The following is an 18,146-nucleotide window of genomic DNA, read 5'->3' on the forward strand; positions in this document are numbered from 1 at the left end:
TTTATTACATGTTTATTGGCCACTTGTATGACTTCTTTTGAGAAGTGTCTGTTCATATCCTTTGCCCACTGATAATAGTTTGGATGTATGTCCCCTCTAAATTTCATGTTGAAATTCCATCCCCAGTGTTGGAAATGGGGCATAGTGGGAAGTGGTTGAGTCATGGAGACAGATCCCTCATGAATGGCTTGGTGCTCACCTCACGGTAATGAGTGAGTTCTTTCTCTGAGTTTACACGAGATTGTTTAAAAGAATGTGGCATCTCCCCATTCTCTCTCTTGTTCACTCTCTCACCATGTGGCATGCTGGCTCCCCTTCACCTTCTGCCATGATTGTTAGCTCACTGAGGCCCTCACCAGAAGCAGATGCCAGCACTATGGTTCATGTACACCCTGCAGAACCACAAGCCAAATAAAACTGTTTTCTTAATAAATTACCCAGTCTCAGTTTTTCCTTTATATCAATGCAAACAGACTAACATATCTACTTTTTAATGGGGTTGTTTTTGTTGTTGTTGTTGAGTTTTTTGAGTCCTTTGTAGATTCTGGAGATTAATCTTTTGTCTGAGTCATAATTTGCAATTATTTTCTTCAATTCTGTAGGTTGTCAGTTTACTCTGTTAATTTTTTGTTGTTGTTATGCAGAAGCTTTTTGGTTTAAGTCTCATTTGTATATTTTTGTTTTTGTTGCACTTGTTTTTGAGGTCTTAGTCATAAATTCTTTGCTTAGGCTAAATGTCCAGAGCAGTCTTTCTTAAGTTTTCTTTTAGAATTTTTACATTTATTTTTATATTTTCAGGTCTTACATGTAAGTCTTTAATCTATCTCGAGTTAATTCTTGCATGTGGTGAGAGGTATGGGTCCAGTTTCATTCTTCTGCATATGACTAGCCCGTTTTCCAGTGCCATTTATTGAATGATATTGTTTATTATCATTGTTTCTTTCTTTCCCCATTGTTTATTTTTGCTGACACTGGAAAATATAAGTTGGTCATACATATGTGGCTTTATTTCTGGGTTCTCTATTCTGTTTAATAGATCTGTGTATCTATTTTTGTATCAGAACCATGCAGTTTTAGTTACTATAGACTTACAGTATAATTTGCAGTAAGGTATTGTGACGCCTCCAGCTTTGTTCTTTTTGCTTAAGATTGCTTGGGTTATTTGGCTGTTTTTTTTTGTTTGTTTGTTTCGTATGAATTTTAAGATTATTTTTTCAAATTCTGTGAAAAATGACATTAGTAATTTGATAGAAATTGCATTGATACTGTAGATTGCTTTGGAAGTATGATCATTTTAATAATATTTTCAGTTCCAAAAGCATGGAATGTTTTTCTATTTGTTTGTGTCATCTGCAATTTCTTTAATCAGTATTTTATAGTTCTCCTTGTGGAGATCTTTTACCTTCTTGGTTAAATGTATGCCTATATATATATATATACACACACACACACACACACACACATACACATATATATATTTGCATGGCAATTTTAAATGAGATTGAGTTCCTGTTTTAGTTCTCAGCTTGAATGTTATTGGTGTATAGAAATGTCTCTGATTTTTTGTACATTGATTTTTGTATCCTGAAACTCTGCTCAAGTCATTTATCAAAGTTAGGAGTCTTTTGGAAGAGTCTTAGGGTTTCTAGGCATAATATCATGTCATCAGTGAACAGAGATAAGGAGGATGATGAAATTATCAGGATGTAGAAACTATTTTTTCTACATGATTCAGCTCCTTGCTGTGCCCTTTAGACTAGCTGGCAATGGTAGTTTTATCGGTAAGTGGAACCTAAAGAAGAAAATCCAACAGAAAACTCATTATCTTGTAATGTCTCAGATTTTATCTATAGTACAGAAAAGGAACAGAGTCTTGTGACAAGGGCTGCATTATCCTGGGGAAGTAAGCAGCAACTTAATACAAGAAAATGGGCTGAAGGGTAAACTGTCTTAATGATTACTGCTGATTATATTGTAAGCCTATTTGTATTTTATTTTTCCCCTTAATTTTATAAAATGTTCTTGGGAAGAGTTTTAGTTTTCCCTAGGCTTGATCTCTTTTTCAATCTTGAGGTGTAAGAATTAATATGGTCCAAATTTGGCAAAGACTGCTCTAGATTTTTTTTCTTGGCAAGGGGCATAGCCATGGTGTGAGTCAGGATTAGAGGAATGAAATTCTCAGGTAGTAACTCTAAATATTTGTGAGTGCCTAGTCAGGGGTATAGTATAAACAAATTTGGTATTTTTGTCTATTATTTTAGTGTAACATTTAATTGAACAGTGAACTGTGAGGTAAATTATAAGCCCTATTAACCGAACTGTGAATCCAAACTTTAAGACCCCTTGTAAAGTGAAGTAAAAATCTTGGAGTACCTATGAGAAAAGCTCAGAAAACCAGTCAGAGGGTGTGTGGTAAGAAATGTTATAGTCAGGAATGAATGTACAATCTAGTCTAAATAAATTGTAGACAAATAGTAAAAGTCCAAATATAATGGACAAGGCTAGAATCTAAAAACAAGTGTAGTATACTTTTTTTTTTTTTTTTTGAGACGGAGTCTTGCTGTGTCACCCAGGCTGGAGTGCAGTGGCGCAATCTCGACTCACTTCAACCTCCACCTCCAGGTTCAAGTGATTCTCCTGCCTCAGCCTCCTGAATAGCAGGGACTACAGGTGCATGCCACCATGCCCAGCTAATTTTTGTATTTTTAGTAGAGATGGGGTTTCATCATGTTGGCCAGGATGGTCTTGACCTCTTGACCTCATCATCCGCCTGCTTCGGCCTCGAAAGTGCTGGGATTACAGGCATGAGCCACCGTGCCCAGCCTATACTTCTGTGTACCATAATTGTTTCCAGTCTCTCACTTTTATTAAAGAAAAAATAATAGTAAAAAATTTATTGGCAAAGTAAGTTTTAATCTTTTTATACATGGCCTGATTATTTGCATAAAATACAGCAAAAACGGTGATTGGCCATATAGGCTCTTTTAAGTTGGCTTTGCTGAAACTTTTTAATAAGGAATCTCAGGTTAAAATTTTAAAAGTCTCTTCAGATTACTCCAGTCAATGATTTATCTATGCCTGTAGATACCTGTATGAATTGGGTAAATTTTTCTCTTTTTGAAGTATCAGAATAACTTGGTGTTTCTGGGCCTATTAGAAAGTGACATTTCTTATTTATTACAGTTCAGTAACTTTGTAAAGAAATTGCATAGACAAGGTACAAGGCCATTTTTAAGGGACTTTTATCAACTCTATAAGTCAACTTTAATTTTTTAAAGTAGTCTGATCATTTCTGAAAATATGTCATTTTAGTCGAAGCCTTGGCAAAATAACCGGTATCTCTAATTGTTTCCTATTATAAAAGAGAACAGATTTTTATTGAACGTATGTAAATAATTAAATTGCCATAAATTAAGAATTCTCACATATGGTTCTTAAATTCTTCAAAAATTAGGTAGAGAGAAAGAAATATGTTTCAAATTTTGCTTACAAATAAACAATTGTTTATTTGTAACAATTTTTATTCAATTGTTAAAAGCTATAAATATCTCAAAAGAAAAAGATTTTCTCCCCTCTGGAAAACAAAACGAAAAGGATCAGTAATCTTTTAAGTAAAATTTAAAAATTATTTTAGTCCTCCATCGGTTTAGTGTTTTGCTGAATGTTGGGTTAGCAGTCCTGATGAACACATCAGCTTTTTAATGAGAGTGCTAGAAGTTTTTTATGAGTCCAATGTTATGATTTTTTAAATTATTAGAAACCTATATTTGAGTCTTTTTTACAAATTGTTTTAAAGAAGTAAATTTGGACTGTAGAAGAATCAAAGTAAAAGCTAACAATTGTCTATAGATGACAAAAGTCTTAGAATAGTCACAGATAAAGGCATTATTTGACAAGGAAATTTGGTTATTTTTGTGACGCACAATTTAACATGATTATCATAATTATTACTGATAACATAACTAAGACATTTAAGAATTGAACCAGAAAGAAATAAAAATCCTGAACAGACAAATAACATATAATGCAATTAAACCATTAATTCATAATCTTCCAAGAAAAAGAAAGGCCCAGGAGCGGATGGATTCACTGCTAAGTTTTACCAAATGTACAAAGAGCTGACACAAGTCTTACTAAAACTATTCCTAAAAATAGAGGACTAAGGATTCCTTCCTAACTCATTTAAAAAAAATTATTACTCTAGTACCAAAATCAGGCAAGGACACAACAACAACAAAAGCTACAGGCCAGTGTGTCACTGATGAACACAGATGCAAAAATTCTCATGTACCCTAAAACTTAAAATATAATAATAATAAAATTTTTAAAAAAAGTTAGCAAACTAAATCCAGAAGCACATCAAAAAGAAAATATATCATGATCACACGGGTTTTAGCGCAGCGATCCAAAAATAATTGAACATACACAAACCAATAAATGTGATTTACCACATAAATAGATTTAAAAGCAAAAATCATATGATAATATCAATAGATGTAGAAAAAGCATTTGATAAAATCCAACATCCCTTCATGATAAAAACCCTCAAAATCTAGGCATCAAAAAAAAACTACCTCAAAATAATAAGAGCCATATATGACGAACCCACAGCCAACATCATATTGAATGGGGAAAAGTTGAAAGCATTTCCCCTAAGAAATAGAACAACATGGGGAATATCCACTCTCACCACCCCTATTTAACATAGTACTGGAAGTCCTAACCAAATCAACCAGGCAAGAGAGAAAGTAAAGGCATCCAGATTGGAAAACAGGAAATCATTTCCTGGAATACATCCATTTCCTCTAGGTTTTCTAGTTTGTTTGCATAGAGATGTTCATAGTAGTCTCATGATCCTTTACATTTCTGTGGTATCAGTTGTATGTCACCTTTATCATTTCTGATTATATTTATTAGAATCTTCTTTATTTCTTGGTTAATCTAGCTAGAAGTCTATCAGTTTTGTTTATTCTTTCAAAGAACCAAATTTTCGTTTCACTGATCCTTTGTATTATGTTTTTTATTTCAGTCTCATTTATTTCTCCTCTGATCATTATTATTTCTTTTCTTCTGCTAGCTTTGGGTTTTATTTGTTCTTGTTTTTTAGTTCCTTGAGGTGCAACATTAGGTCATCAACTTGAGATCCTTCTATCTTTTGAATGTAGACATTCAACACTAAAAATTTTTTCTTAGCACTGAGCTTGCTCTCTCCTGTAGGTTTTGGTATGTTGTGTGTCTCTTTTCATTTGCATTGAATTTTTTTTTTTTATTTCTGCCTCAATTTTGTTGTTTGCCCAAAAGTTATTCAGGAGCGAGTTGTTTAGTTTCCATGTACTTATACAGTTTTGATAGTTCCTCTTGGTATTGATTTCCAATTTTATTCCGCTATGGTCCCAGAAGATACTTGCTGTTATTTTGATTTTTGAACTTATTGAGACTAACTTTATAGGCAAATATGTAATTATTTTTGAAGAATGTTCTATGCACAGATAAGAAAAATGTATATTCTGAAGTTGTTGGGTATAATAATCCTTAAATGTCTATCAGGTCCACCTGGTCTAGAGTTCAGTTTAAGTCCAAAGTTTCTTTGTTGATTTCTGCCTTATTGATAACGCTGTCATGTAATGACTGGTGATAGTGCTGTCAAAGTCCCCCACTATTATTGTATTGCTGCCAGTCTCTTTTTGTAGGGCTAATGTAATAGTATTTGTTTTATGAATACTTCAGTTTTTTTGTCTTGGAGATGGAGTCTCACTCTGTCACCCAGGCTGGAGTGCAGTGGCACCATCTCAGCTCACTACAACCTCTGCCTCCTGGGTTCAAGCGATTCTCCTGCCTCAGCCTCCTGAGTAGCTGGAATTATAGGTGTGCACCACCACACCTGGCTAATTTTTTTTGTATTTTTATTAGAGATGGGGTTTTGCCATGTTGGCCAGGCTGGTCTTGAACTCCTGACCTCAAGTGATCCGCCTGCCTCAGCCTCCCAAAGTGCTGGGATTACAGGTGTGAGCCACCGCGCCTGGCGAAATACTTCATTTTATGAATATGATGCTCTGGTGCATATGAATTTATGATAGTTAAATTTTCTTGTTGCATTGAACCCTTTATTCATTATATAGTATGCTTCTTTGTCTTTTATTACTATTGTTGGTTTAATCTCTTTTATGTAACATAAGAAAAGCTACTCCTGTTCACTTTTGTTTTTCTTTTGTATGATATAGCTTTTTCTACCACGTTACTTTAAGACTGTGTCATTACCAATTATGTGAGTGTCTTGAAGACGGCAGATAGTTGGGTCTTTTGTTTTTTGTAATTCAATTAGCCGGTCTATCTTTTAAGTGGAAAATGTATGCCATCTATGTTCAAAGTTAATATTTATATGTGAAATTTTGTCCCTGTCATAATATTGCTAGCTAGTTGCTTTGTAGTCTCAATTATGTAATTGCTTTATAGAATCTGTGAGATTTGTACTTACATGTGTTTTTATGATGGCAAGGATCATCCTTTTGTATCCATGTTTAGGACTCCTTTGAGCTTTTCTTGCAGGGCTGTTCTAGTGTTGATGAATTCCCTTAGCATTTGATTATCTGGGAAAGACTTTATTTCTCCTTCATTTACGAAATTACTTGTGTCAGGATATAATATTCATGGATGGCATTTTTTTAAAGAACTCCACAAACAGTGCCCTTATCTTTTTGAGCTTATGGAGTTTCTGCTTAGAAATGCAGACTTATTCTGATGGTATTTTCTTAATAGGTAATGTGATGCTTCTTTCTAGCTGCTTTTAAGATTTTTTCTTTCACATTGACTTTAGATAGTCTGAAGACAATATGCTTTGGTGATGTTCAACTTGTATAGTATCTTCCAAGTGTCCTCTGAATTTCTTATATATGATAACAACACTCCTAGCAAGATCTGATAAATTTTCCTAAGTTTGCCCATCAAATATGTTTTTCTTTTTCTTCTTCTCCCTCAGGAATGCCTATAAGTTATAGGTTTGTTCACTTTATATTATCCAGTATTTAAGTTTTTTTTCCTTTTTAAATTTGGGTTTTTAAAATTTTTCTCTTACTGAATTAATTCAAAAGAGCAGTTTTCATTTTTTAACTTTTAAATTCAGGGGTACATATGCAGGTTTGTTACACAGGTAAACTTGTATCATGGTGGTTTGTTTTACAGATTGTTTGATCACCCAGGTATTAAGCCTAGTACCCATTAGGTATTTTTCCTAATCTTCTCTCTCGTCCCACCCTCCACCTTCCAATAGGCCCCAGTGTGTTTTGTTCCCCTCTATATGTCCATGTATTCTCATAATGTAGCTCCCACTTATAAGTAAGAATATGTCGTATTTGGTGTTCTGTTCCTATGTTAGTTTGCTAAAGATAATGACCTCCAGCTCAATGCATATCCCTGTAAAGGACATAATCTTGTTCTTTGTTATTGTTGGGAACAGGCCCTCCAAAATCTGGCCATAAACTGGCCCCAAAAGTGGCCATAAACAAAATCTCTGCAGCACTGTGACATGTTCATGATGGCCATAACGCCCACACTGGAAGGTTGTGGGTTTACCTGAATGAGGGCAAGGAACACCTGGCCCACCCAGGGCGGAAAACCACTTAAAGGCATTCTTAAACCACAAACAATAGCATGAGAGATCTATGCCTTAAGAACATGCTCCTGCTGCAGATAACTAGCTCAACCCATCCCTTTATTTCGGCCCATCTCTTCATTTCCCATAAGGGATACTTTTAGTTAATCTAATATCTATAGAAACAATGCTAATGACTGGCTTGCTGTTAATAAATATGTGGGTAAATTTCTGTTCAAGGCTCTCAGCTCTGAAGGCTGTGAGTCCCCTGATTTCCCACTTCACACCTCTATATTTCTGTGTGTGTGTCTTTAATTCCTCTAGTGCCACTGCGTTAGGGTCTCTCCGACCGAGCTGGTCTTGGCATGTTATGGCTGCATAGTATTCCATGGTATATATGTACCACATTTTCTTTATCCAGTTTATCATTGATGGGCATTTAGGTTGATGCCATGTCTTTGTTAGTGTGAGTAGTACTGCAGTGAACATACATGTGCATGTGTCTTTATAACAGAATGATTTCTGTTCCTTTGGGTATATACTCAGTAATGGGATTTCTTGGTCAAATGGTATTTCTTTCTTTTTTTTTTTTTTTTTTTTTTTTGTTAGAGCAACTCAGCAAAATAAAATTTCTGTTTATTGTTGGACAACATTGTTTCACACATACATCAAACGGGCCAAAAAAAATAAATAAATAAACAACAACTTCATAGACAAAAAAGGAAAAAAAAGAAACCTTTTATCTTTGGCCTTTTTAACCATCTCGTACAAACCAACTACTTATAGTACAGCTAAGTACATACACAAAAAAGTTACTGGAATGCTCAGAATAAGATTGTTTTTCTGTTGTCATTTTTGCTTTTTTTACAAGTTTTTTTTTCACCTTTGAGATTATAATTAACATGGTCACACCACAAGTAAAGTCAGAAGTAGGACAGAGAACGCTCTGAAGGCTGGTTTGGTCATTCGAGATCATTAAAAATGGCTGACCCTAACAATATGTACAAAAATATAAAATGTAAATAAAAAATACAAACAAATTTCCTTTTTAAAGTACTTTTAAGGAAAAAAGCAAGGCCTTGGAAGTTTTGGTTCTTTTTTCCTCCCCTGTTGCAAATTCTCATGGTTTGGGTTGGGTGGTGGAGAGCGCGTGTCATCTGCGGGTGGCACTGCCCACGGTGGGCAGGCGGGCCTCTCTACTCCAAGGTGACCACGTTTAGATTCTGAGATGGGAAGTGGAGGGTGAATAGGTCACGGCGGCCTTTTTTTTTAGTTTAACTTTTCCTTTTTTGCTGTCTAGTCATCCTCGTGGGTCTTCTGCTTTTTGGTATCGACATCCTCATCCTCATCATCTTCAGCTGCCCGCTTGCCCGTAGCTGACTCAGCTTCCTCATCTTCATCTCCATCTTCTTCCTCACAATCACCTTCTTCTTCCTCCTCCTCTTCCTCCCCACCTTCTTCCTCTTCTTCATCTACCTCATTGTCAGCCTCCTGCTCCCCATTTTCCTCATTAGCATTCCCGTTAGCAGGGGCGTCTCTTCCATTTTCCGCCTCTTCCACAACTTCCTTCTTCTCCTTTAAGTCCTTGGCGGTGATTTCGGAGCTAGTGTCTACGGCTGCATCTGACATGGTGGGGCACGCCGGTGATCCGATGCAGGGGATTAAAAAGAAAGCGAGAGTTCAGGGACTCTGGCGATAAAGCTGCCGGAGTCCGCGGCGGTGGAGGAGGTGTGAGGCGGAGGCGGCTGCCGCGAGCAAGGAGGCGGAGGAGGAACAATGCAAAGATGGCTTTTCAGAGCAGCCAGTGGGGGTGGTATTTCTTTCTCTAAGTCTTTGAGGAATCACCACACTGTCTTCCACAATGGCTGAACTGTTTTACACTCCCATCCACCATGAGTAAGTGTTCCTTTCTCTCCACAACCTCACCAGAATCTGTTATTATTAGACTTTTTTAATCGTAGCCATTCTGACTGGTGTGAGATGGTATCTCATTGTGGATTTTATTTGCATTTATCTGATGATCAGTGATGCTGAGCTTTTTTTCATACGTTCGTTAGCTGCATGTATGTTTTCTTTTGAAACGTGCCTTTTCATATCCGTTGCCCACGTTTTAATGGAGTTCTTTGTTTCTTGCCTGTAAATTTAAGTTTCTTGTAGACTTGTTATTAGACCTTTGTCAGATGCATAGTTTGCAAAAATTTTCTCCCATTCTGTAGGTTTTCTGTTATCTTTGTTGATAATTTTCTTTTGCTGTGCAGAAGCTCTTTAGTTTAATTAGATCCCATTTGTCAACTTTTTCATTTTGTTGCAATTGCTTTTGGTGTCTTCATCATGAAATCTTTGCCTGTGCCTATGTCCTTAATGGTATTGCCTAGGCTCTCTTCCTTGGATTTTATAGTTTTGGGTTTTACATTTAAGTCTTTAATGTATCTTGAATTAATTTTTGTATATACTATAAGGAAGAGATTCAGTTTCAATCTTCTGCATATGCCTCACCAGTTATCCTAGCACCATTTATTGAATAGGGAACCTTTTCCTTATTGCTTGTTTTTGTCACATGTGTCAAAGATCGGATAGTTGTAGCCATTCAGTCTTATTTCTTGGTTCTTGATTCTATAAAAATAGATATTGATTCTTGGTTCTTGATTCTATAAAAGATAAAAGAAAGAATGTGTCTATTCTTTTACCAGAACCATGCTGTTTTGGTTACCATAGCCCTGAAGTATAGTTTGAAAGCTGGTATCATGATGCCTCCAGGTTTGTTGTTTTTGCTTTGGATTGCCTTGTCAGTTTGGGCTCTTTTTTGGTTCTATCTGAATTTTAAAATAGTTTTTTTTCTAGTTCTTTGAAGAATGTCACTGGTAGTATGATAGGAATAGCATTTAATTTATAAATTGCTTTGGGCAGTATAACCATTTTAATGATATTGATTCTTTCTATCCATGATCATGGAATGTTTTTCCATTTGTTTGTGTCTTCTCTGATTTCTTAGAGCAGTGTTTTGTAGTTCTTCATATAAAGATCTTTCACCTCTCTAATTAGCTGTATTCCTAGGCATTTTATTCATTTTGTGGCAATTGTGAATGGGAGTTTGTTCCTGATTTGGCTCTTTGACTGATTTGGCTCTTTCTTGGTGTATTGGAATTTTCTTGGTGATTTGGCTCTTTCTTGGTGTATTGGAATTTTCTTGGTGATTTGGCTCTTTCTTGGTGTATTGGAATGCTAGTGAATTTTGCACATTGATTGGGCATCCTGAGACCTTGCTGAAGTTGTTTATTTGTCAAAAACTTTGGGGCTGAGACTCTGGGATTTTCTAGATATAGAATCATGTTGTCTGCAAATAGAGATAATTTGACTTCCCCTCTTCCTATTTGCATGCCTTTATTTCTTTCTCTTGCCTGACTGCCCTGGCCAGAACTTCCAATAATATGTTGAATAGGCATGGTGAGAGAGGGCATCCTTTATATTGTGCCAGTTTGCAAAAGGAATGCTTCCAGCTTTTGCTCATTCAGTATGATGTTGGCTGTGGGTGTGTAATAGATGGATTTTATTATTTTGAGGTATGTGTCTTCAATACCTTGTTTATTGGAGAGTTTTTAGCATGGATGGATGTTGAATTTTATTGAAAGCCTTTTCTGCATCTATTGAGATAATCGAGTTTTTGTCTTTAGTTCTGTTTATGTGATAAATCACAGTTTCTTAATTTGTGTGTGTTGAACTTGCATGCATCTCAGGGATAATACTGACTTGATCTTGGTGGACAAACTTTCTGATGGCTGCTAGATTGCCAGTATTTGTTTAGGATTTTTGTATCAATATTCATCAGGGATATTGGCCCGAAGTTTTGTTTTTTGTTTTGTTTTGTTTTGTTTTGTTATTGTAACCCTGACAGGCTTTGGGATCAGGATGATGGTGGCCTCATAGAATGAATTAGGGAGGAGTCCCTCCCCTCAGTTTTTTGGAATGGTTTCAGTAGGAATGGCACTAGCTCTTCTTTGTACATCTGGTAGAATTCAGCTGTGAATCCGTCTAGTTCTGGGATTTTTTTGGTTAGTAGGTTATTTATTGTTGCCTTGATTTCAGAACTCATTATTGGTCTGTTCAGGGATTCAGTTTCTTCCTGGTTCAGTCTTGGGAAGAGGTATATGTCCAGGAATTTATCCATTTCTTCTACATTTTCTAGTTTATGTGCATAGAGGTGTTCATAATGTTCTCTGATGTTTGTTTGTATTTCTGTGGGGTCAATGGTAATATTCCCCTTTTTTGTTTCTGATTGTGATTATTTGATCTTCTCTCTTTTCATCTTTATTAGTCTAGCTAGCAGTCTATTTTATTAATTTTTTCCAAAAAAAAGCTCCTGGTTCATTGATCTTTTGAATGGTTTTTCATGTCTCAATCTCCTTCAGTTCAGCTCTGATTCTGGTTCTTTCTTGTTTTCTGCTAGCTTTAGGATTTGTTTGCCCTTGGTTCTCTAATTCTTGTAGTTGTGATATCAGGTTGTTAACTTGAGATCTTTCTAACTTTTTGATATGGGCATTTTAGTGCTATAAATTTCCCTCTTAACACTGCCTTGGCTGTGTCCCAGAGATTCTGATATGTTGTATCTTTGTTCTCACTAGTCTCAAAGAACTTCTTGACTTCTACCTTAATTTCATTATTTACCCAAAAGTCATTCAGGAGCAGGTTATTCAGTTTCCACGTAATTGTATGTTTTTGAACAAATTTCTTAATCTTGATTTCTAATTTGATTGTGCTATGGTCTGAGAGAGTGGTTGCTATGATTACTGTTCTTTTGCATTTTCTGAGGAGTGTTTTACTTCCAATTATGTATTTTACAGTATGTGCCATATTGCAATGAAAAGAATGTATATCTGTTGTTTCTGTGTGGAGAGTTATGTAGATATCTATCAGGTACATTTGATCCAGTGCTGAGTTCAGGTCCTGAATATCTTTGTTAATTTTCTGTCTCAATTATCTGTCTAATATCATCAATGGGGTATTGATGTCTCCCACTATTATTGTATGGGAGTCTATGTCTCTTTGAAGGTCCCTAAGAATGTGCTTTATGAATCTGGGTCCTCCTGTGTTGGGTGCATATATATTTAGGATAGTTAGCTCTTCTTGTTGAGTTTAACCCTTTACCATTATGTAATGCCCTTCTGTGTCCTTTTTGATCTTTGTTGGTTTAAAGTCTGTTTTGTCTAAAATTAGGATTGCAACTCCTCCTTTTGTCTATTTTCCATTTTCTTGGTAGGTTTTTCTCTATCCCTTTATTTTGAGCCTATTTGGGTCATTGCATGTGAGATGGATCTATTGAAGACAGAATACCCTTGGGTCTTGGCTCTTTATCCAGATTGCCACTCTATGTCTTTTACTTGGGGCATTTAGTCCATTTACATTTAAGGTTAGTATTGGTATGTGTGGATTTGACTGTCATTATGGTGTTAGCTGATTATTTTGCAGACTTGTTTATGTGGTTGCTTTATAGTGTCACCGGTCTGTGTACTTAAGTGTGTATTTGTAGTGGCTGGTAACAATCTTTTCTATCCATCTTTAATGCTTCCTTTAGGTGCTTTTGTAGGGCAGGTCTGGTGGTAACAATTCCCTCAGCATTTGCTTGTCTGAAAAGGATGTTATTTCTCCTTTGCTTATGAAGCTTAGTTTGGCCAGATATAAAATTCTGGTTTGGAATTTCTTTTTTTTTTTTAAGAATGTTGAATATTGGCCCCCATTCTCTGCTGGTTTGTAGAGTTTCAGCTGAGATGTCCATTATTAGTCTGGGGCTTCCCTTTGTAGGTGACGTGGACTTTCCCTCCAGCTGCCTTTAACATTTGTTTTTTCATTTTGACTTTGGAGCATATGAAGATTATGTGTCTTGGGGATGATCTTCTTGTGGAGTGTCTTACTGAGGTTCTCTGCATTTCCTGAATTTAAATGTTGCCCTGCCTAGCTAGGTTGAGGAAGTTCTCATGGATGATATCCTGAAATATGTTTTCCCAATTGGTTTCATTCTCCCCATCTCTTTCAGGTACACCAAGACATTGTACATTTGGTCTATTTACATAATCCCATATGTCTCAGAGGTTTTGTTCATTCCTTTTCATTCTTTTTTTTTCTCTAGTCTTCTCTGCCTGTCTTATTTAAGAAAGCCAGGCTTCAAGCTTTGAGATTCTTTTCTCCACTTGGCCTATTCTGCTATTAATGCTATTAATACTTGTAATTGCATTATGAAATTCTTGTTTTTTAGCTCTGTCAGGGTGGCTATGTTCTTCTCTATACTGGTCATTTTGTCTGTCATCTCCCATAATGTTTTATCATTATTTTTAGCTTCCTTGCATTGGGTTACAATGTACTCCTATAGCTCAGTGTACTTCCTTTCCATTCAAATTCTAAATTCTACTTCTGTCAGTCATTTCAGCCATCTCAGCCTCAGCCTGGCTTTAAACCCTCTCTGAAGAGGTGATGCAATCATTCGGAGAAAAGAAGGTACTCTGGCTTTTTGAGTTTTTGGTATTCTTATGCTGATTCTTTCTCATGTTTGTGGGCCTATCTACCTTCAATCTTTGAGGTTGCTGACCTTTGGATAGGTTTGTTTTTTTTTTCCTTTTATCCTATTTGATGACCTTGAGGGTTTGATTGTGTTATAAGGTGGAGTCAGCTGACTAGCTTCATTTCTGGGAGATTTTAGGGGGCCAACACTCAGCTCTCAACCTTTGGACTCTGTACTATAATTCTGGGGGACTTCTATTGGGCCCCAACTTTGTTCTCTGGTTTGAACCTTGAGGTTTGGAGTTCATTTTGCTGGGGGAACCAAAGTGTGGCAGCTGCAGCAAAGTGCTAGTGGATGCAGGGGTTCCTGCCTCCCTGACACATTCACCACAGTGGTAGAGGCAAAGCAGCAGCTGGGACAGCAGGTTGTGGGGTGTCCTGCTGGAGACTGTTTGCGCTGTTACATTAGAGGTGATGTTGGCTGGTTTATTTTTTGTTGGTTTTCAACTTTCTCTTGGATCTCATTGAGCTTCCTTATAGTCTATATTTCTAATTTTTTATCTGTCATTTTCAAATTTTCATTCTATGGAGGATCCATTGCCATAGAAGTAGTGTGATCTTTTGGAGGTGTCAAAGCACTCTTTTTACACTGCTGGAGTTATTGAGCTGATTCCTTCTCTTCTAAAGAAACCGTCATTTTCTTTCCTTTTTTTTTTTTTGAAATTGCTATTGTTTGCAAGGGACTTTATATTTATTTTTTCCTCCCTGGAAGGTGTGACTGTAGTACATATTTTGTATGATCATTTGGCTTCTGGGTGCTTTTAGACAACCGAGGCTCTGTATGAATTCATTGGTTATAGATAGCTTTTGTGTGGTGGCTTTCTCAAATTCTGCTTGTTGTAGCTATACATTGGGCATATGAGCCAACTCACTCTCTTCTAGGAGGCCAGGAATACAGGGATCTCAGGTAGCTGATGTCCTCCCTAGCACTGTGTCCTCCTAGCACTGTGTCCTTCTGTCAGCCAGTTTTTGTTTTGTTTTATTTGTTTTGTTTTGTTTTTTGGTGAAGTTTGGTCTCCAGTAGGTGGTGCCAGAGCCAGTTTCCCTTTGGATACTGAGATGATGAGTGGAAGCACCCGCCCTAATGAAGCTCATGGAGGGAGTTTGTGGTGGGATGCACTGAGGTTTCCAGGGTAGTAAAGAGGGGGCTGCACCAGCTCCCCATCCTGGGAAGTCAGGAATATGATCCACTTCCATATCATGCCCCTATCTCAGGGTTCATGGCCTTCAGTTCAGATAGTCACTGTCCTTTATCGCCAGGCCACAATGCAACTTAGGTCTGTGAGAAATGCCTGTCTGGTGGCTACTGCTGAAAGGACCTTTCAGCAGAACCTCTTCCCCCAACACCAAACAGAAGACTCCGCAGTTGGTCCACACTGTTTTGCAGTGATGCTGCCACTCTGTGTAGAAAGGCAGAAATGAGCCCCGTTCTATGTACAAGCCTAAGCAGTGGGCACACCTTCACCAAGGACACAGCTATCCCAAATAATGCTGGAAGGAGGACACTTACGGCAACCTCCAACAGGACAGGCCTTGGCTACCTCTGCAGCAGTGTACGGGACAGTGGGAGATCCATTTCTGGCCACTAGTGCCACCTATCTACTAGGGCAGAACAGTGCCCCCTTTGGAGATCAGCACTGTACCTGCATTTCCTCTGTTCCGTGGAGCGCTTTGGCAGTCTGCACTCCCCCCTCTCTCCCCCTCTCTAGGGTCGACACACTCCGAGGACTATACCTCTAGGGATCCCACAGCTCCCCAGGAACCTGAGGGACCTCTGTAGTTGCCAAAGTCACAGTGGGTTTTGAGGTTCCCTGGGTAGGTTAATGACCCATAACAGATGCACAAACAGTGTGGTCCCTGCCACCTGAGTCTGAGTTTGGTGTGAGTGTGAGCACACATGGAGGAAATGGCTGCCTGGTGCTGTGCCTGCTGGAAGTTCCCAAATTGCCACCAACAAACAGCATTGCTCTGGGTTGATTGATAGGGGCACCCCGGCAGTTTGGCTGTTAGTAGTCTGTCACACAGGTGAGAGAAGCAAGAGATCCCCCTATTGTAACCTTTTGTCAGGACTCTAAGTTCCTCTGGGGTCAGTCTCTGCCAGATTCTGGCTGCCTTCCTTTTCCACATCCCAACTTCTTTGTATGGGTTCTCCAACAGGTTTCAGCACACTTTCCTCAGTTCCACTTGGATCATGATTATTCATCTGCAAATTTGATCTTCTTTCTGAGGAGAAATGGCATCCAACATCTCTAGTTAACTGTCTGGGGAAAAAAACTAATTTGCTTTCTAAATGTTTCCCTTTAGTTAGTTAAGTTTAAAATGTGATTTCCTCCAGGAAATAATGATAATCTCTCTCTTTTGTGGCTGAAATGTATGCCCCACTCTACATAGCATACTTAGAGTCAGTGATGTGGATCCCACCCTCATACACCCTTACTCTTTTTTTATTTGAAGTAATAAAATAAAAACCTTTATCAAATGAAATGAGTTAATACTGACAGTATATATTTGAAAATGAAAAACTGTAAATTTATAAGCATAAAAGTATCTCCACACTAATAAGAGGAATTATTCAAAGAAAAAATATTTTACATGGATTTTAGTGTGTGAATCATTTCCTTTGTGATGAAAATGATCATGTTTAATGATGTGAATCATATCTTTTAACAGTTATGATAAATCTTCTAAATTCAAACTGAAAATTATATATCAGAGTCTTCCAAATTAAAAACAAAAGAAAAACCCTCCCAGGGTGAGTTAGTAACTTTTAGAGATGTATTATCTCTCAGTTTATGCACTTGAATACCACTCGGTAAATGTACCTGCTGCACCAAAGTATATTTTAGTTTCATGCAGAGTAAAGATAACTCATTATATCCTTTTTATCATTTGAACATCAATGGCTATGGAGAAAATAATTTTCATCCTGGGTAAATTAGCTCATATTCTCAAGGTGTACATGGACCTGACTTTGAGCTGTGTGTATAGAGTTCTTGGTATATTATTTAGTATAGGTCTAGCACATTCCAGAACAGATTAATCATCCTCTAAATGCTCACTTCTCACAAGCAGAAACCAATGTATTGACTTCCATGTGCCCTAACCTGCTGAGCTGTGTTGATTTGATTTATGGGAAGTTGATCATTCACACTAATAATCTTTTATCACCTTATGTATGGGGAGCACAAGGCATTGGTTTATTTTTTGGCTTCTGCAGGAGTCTATCCTTAGAATACAACAGTGATTCATAATTATTTTTCTGAAGTATCATTTAGATATTCTAAGCAAAAAGTCTCATACAGTGTAATATAATTAGTACTCTATTTCTGAATGGACTTTCCCTTTCTTGCTTTTTTTGAAGCAGATTATCTAAGCTCATTTCTATTGAGAGAGATCTGCTGACAAAGCATTCAAGTTAGGGTTATCACTGTCAAAATGAAGTGGAAAATGGAAACAACTCATTTTTTCATTAAAAGCTAAAAAAACAAAAATTCACTTAGTGTAAAAAAAAATGATGACAGGAAGAAAACCAACAAAGCTACCTGCAAATATTTCATTACATAATTTTAAACAACTTAACTATAGATAAAATTGTTTTCAGTAAACAAAATACTTTTTAAAAAAACAGGTAAGTCAAATCAAACATTTACTTTACTGAAATTGAAATTATGATTTACCTAAGTGCCATCTTTAAGAAAATGAAAATCACCATAAATATTTGTCAATGCTGCAATATATACTAATTATTCCAACTAATACTACTGCTATCTACCAAACTATGTGCATTCCTGAAAGGGCCTTTGTGAAGTTACATTACTTTTCATTAATTTTAAGGACTTTCTTTTCCCTAGATCTTTAATTTACATGTGTCAGAGTGCTCCCCAAGGATTTGATTACTTTTCATTTTATTCTAGAATGTTGAGAAGATATATTTGGGAGCATTTATCTAAGCTGCCATTTCATTTTTAGTAAAATTAGGACATAAACATGCAAACATTATACCTTGTTG

The 18,146-nt window shown here is 36.8% G+C and overlaps 2 protein-coding genes across 5 annotated transcripts in view; one reads left to right on the forward strand and one right to left on the reverse strand.

The window, feature by feature from the left end:
* Nucleotides 1-18,146, forward strand: part of SPAG16 (sperm associated antigen 16) — a 1,150,408-nt gene that overhangs the window by 1,035,760 nt on the left and 96,502 nt on the right. The gene's annotated exons all lie outside the window — the stretch shown is intronic.
* On the reverse strand, nt 8,835-9,344 carry LOC100446293 (prothymosin alpha-like). Its single transcript, XM_003776075.5, has one exon. The coding sequence runs from the start codon at nt 9,215-9,217 to the stop codon at nt 8,885-8,887; it is 333 nt and encodes a 110-aa protein (XP_003776123.1). The 5' UTR covers nt 9,218-9,344; the 3' UTR covers nt 8,835-8,884.

This window comes from Pongo abelii, chromosome 11, assembly GCF_028885655.2.
Source record: "Pongo abelii isolate AG06213 chromosome 11, NHGRI_mPonAbe1-v2.0_pri, whole genome shotgun sequence".
Taxonomy (NCBI): domain Eukaryota; kingdom Metazoa; phylum Chordata; class Mammalia; order Primates; family Hominidae; genus Pongo; species Pongo abelii.